A 2,500-nucleotide genomic window follows, 5' to 3' on the forward strand; every position below is an offset into this window, starting at 1 on the left:
GTAGATGTGTAGAAATATCATCAAATTCTCTAAACTGACATAAAAAGTAATGTATGTCAGTCAGTAAGGAGAATTGACATTCAGATATTGGGAGTGAAAGGGACAATAAATGGCGGATTTTACTGTGTCAAAAGGATTTCCACAATTTGCAGTGGGTGTTCTGTGCTAAAGTATTTTAAAAACAATGTCGATTCTACCAGCAGGGCAACCTGTTGCTAATACAGGCTAATCTTTAAGGGCGTTCACGAAGCCCAAACTGTGGCCATGGTAACAGAAAAGCACCGCGCAAAGGCTCTCTAAAAGTAAGTTGTTGATTATTACATATCTCAAAAACCAATTCGGTGACCTTGAATGTTATAACATATTACCCGAGCCTCACCAAATTTTCTCGTGGCCTAATAACGGGACAGAAAAAATATTGAAACAAATTTTGAAACGGTTTCTTTTTCAGCTAGCTTTTACTGAGTGTTCTTTATAAAAAAACGAAGGAATTAGTTTCTAAAGAAATTATTGTTCTGCGTTGCAGGGGAGTGAAACAGGAAAACGTGGCACGAAAGATTTGCGAGCTGTCCTTTGGCGCGTTAGCGCGTCCTTTTGTAAACTTGTTTGATAACACAAAATTTTCGTGTTTTTGATCATACCTTGGTATTGTTGCAGAAGAGTTGTTCGTTGTATTACTTTGCCATCATCAAAAGAGATGGGACCCTAGAGGTGAAATGCGACCGTTTGTCTGAGAAGCTGCTGGCATGATGACAACCATTTTAATTCGAAATATTATGTACAATACAAATCAAAAGAATGACTGTAGATTTAGTCCAGAAAATGGTAACCCTATGTACAAAATGTACGTTTAATTTAAAATGTTTACAGGACTGGAATTCTTAATGTCTTCTGGCAAGCTCTTCCAAAGATAAGGTGCCGCAAAGGAAAAGGCACGCAGGCCATAAGAAATTAAATTGAAACAAAAGAGTAACGAAACAAAAGTAACGAGTTGCTTGCGTAGACGAGGAAATTTGGCCAATTCGTTTTATGTGACAAGTGTATTTGCTACAAAGCTGGCGTTTTAGCATCTACGCGTTAAGTAGAAGTAGTCACATACGAACAATTGCTCGTGAGACGACTCGTCACATAAATTGTAAAAAAAAAAAAAAAATGTAAATGCTTTGTTTATAGTGGAAATGCACTTAGCTATCAAGCTAGTTTACAGGCACCCCACTTTTAACAATGTGAAAGAAACAATTCAAAGTTAACAGAAACATTATTAAGAACCCCAACTGGCAGGAGGCAACCAGTTGGCTATTTACAAAACATGGTAGAGTTGAATCCGGGACAACCGGAGACAAATCCTAACCAGAGGTTAGAACGGGATTTGAACCCGGAGCAGCCGCATATATAAGAAAACTCCAAGAATACTCTCTACAAAACATTATATAACAATACCTAATTATACACAATGTTCCCGTCATTACACACGGAAAGGCATCACCGCTGGCCATGAAACTTGTAAGAACGTTTCATCGTTGCTGGTAGCCTGCGTAGAGAGCGTTCCTGTTCGACAGAAGAGCTCCCAAACGATTTTCCACAAACTGGCCTCGCGAAAGTTGGGGCAAGAGACTGAGGGAACGCTTGCAAGAAGACCCTCTATTTTTGAAAAACGCCCATCTATTCTTGACACGCGTTGATTAACATCTTATTAACAAATTAGCCAATAAGAGATAACCTTGTTGACACATGTTTACTTCCGTCAAAACAAACCGAGGCACTGAGAAGACACCAAGCGATCAATGCAGAATTTGTCAGTGTGATTTTAAAGTTAAATTTGTAACGGCAGCTTCTCAGCCGGGTAAGACTGATTACGTTTCTTCCGAAAATTTGTTTCAACCATCGAAAACAACAGCCAATTTTCAGAACGTGTAAGAAAGCTGCCGAAGTTTTTTTCAAGAACGAATCTTTTTCTTTTAGTGAATTATGGAAACGCTTATCCATAGCGGCTTCACCTGACGCGTAAATAATTTTGAATTTCCAGATTTTTATTTAAATCACAGGCTGTCTTTCCCATAGAATTTACCTAAACCACTTACTTGATCGCGCAAATGATGCTTTGTAATGGAGAAGTCACGACGATACTCGAGAAGCTTGTTCTTTTTTTAAATTACATTTCCAACCCCGCGCATCATGACAAACATCTGAAAAATTAAGCTTTTTCCGAATCCTGTTGGCAAAGCGGCCATTACATATATACAGTTAAAAAGATGGCGTATTGACAGGTTTTGTTCCCTTTTTAATGTAAAATGGAGAACCGATTCGCCCAGCTTCAACATCTTCCGCCATCATCTTTGTCACGCCAGAACTAACAAGTAATATTTTGCTCGAAAATTTGCCACCTGTCAATCATTGACTGTGCCGCACCAATCAGAAGCCCCCGTTCGTGGGCGAACGGGATTTTCAAAAATAGGGGGTCTTCTTCAAGCGTTCCCTCAGTCTCTTGCCCCAACTTTTG

The 2,500-nt window shown here is 39.2% G+C and overlaps 1 protein-coding gene across 1 annotated transcript in view; it reads right to left on the bottom strand.

Annotated features, from left to right (window-relative positions):
* Positions 1-2,500, bottom strand: part of LOC138006129 (gamma-aminobutyric acid type B receptor subunit 1-like) — a 30,760-nt gene that overhangs the window by 17,201 nt on the left and 11,059 nt on the right. The window contains exon 9 of the mRNA XM_068852293.1: positions 642-705. Within this exon, the coding sequence (XP_068708394.1) occupies positions 642-705 (64 nt within the window). The remainder of the gene's footprint in view (positions 1-641; positions 706-2,500) is intronic.

The sequence above is a fragment of the Montipora foliosa genome, chromosome 1, assembly GCF_036669935.1.
Source record: "Montipora foliosa isolate CH-2021 chromosome 1, ASM3666993v2, whole genome shotgun sequence".
Classification (NCBI taxonomy): domain Eukaryota; kingdom Metazoa; phylum Cnidaria; class Anthozoa; order Scleractinia; family Acroporidae; genus Montipora; species Montipora foliosa.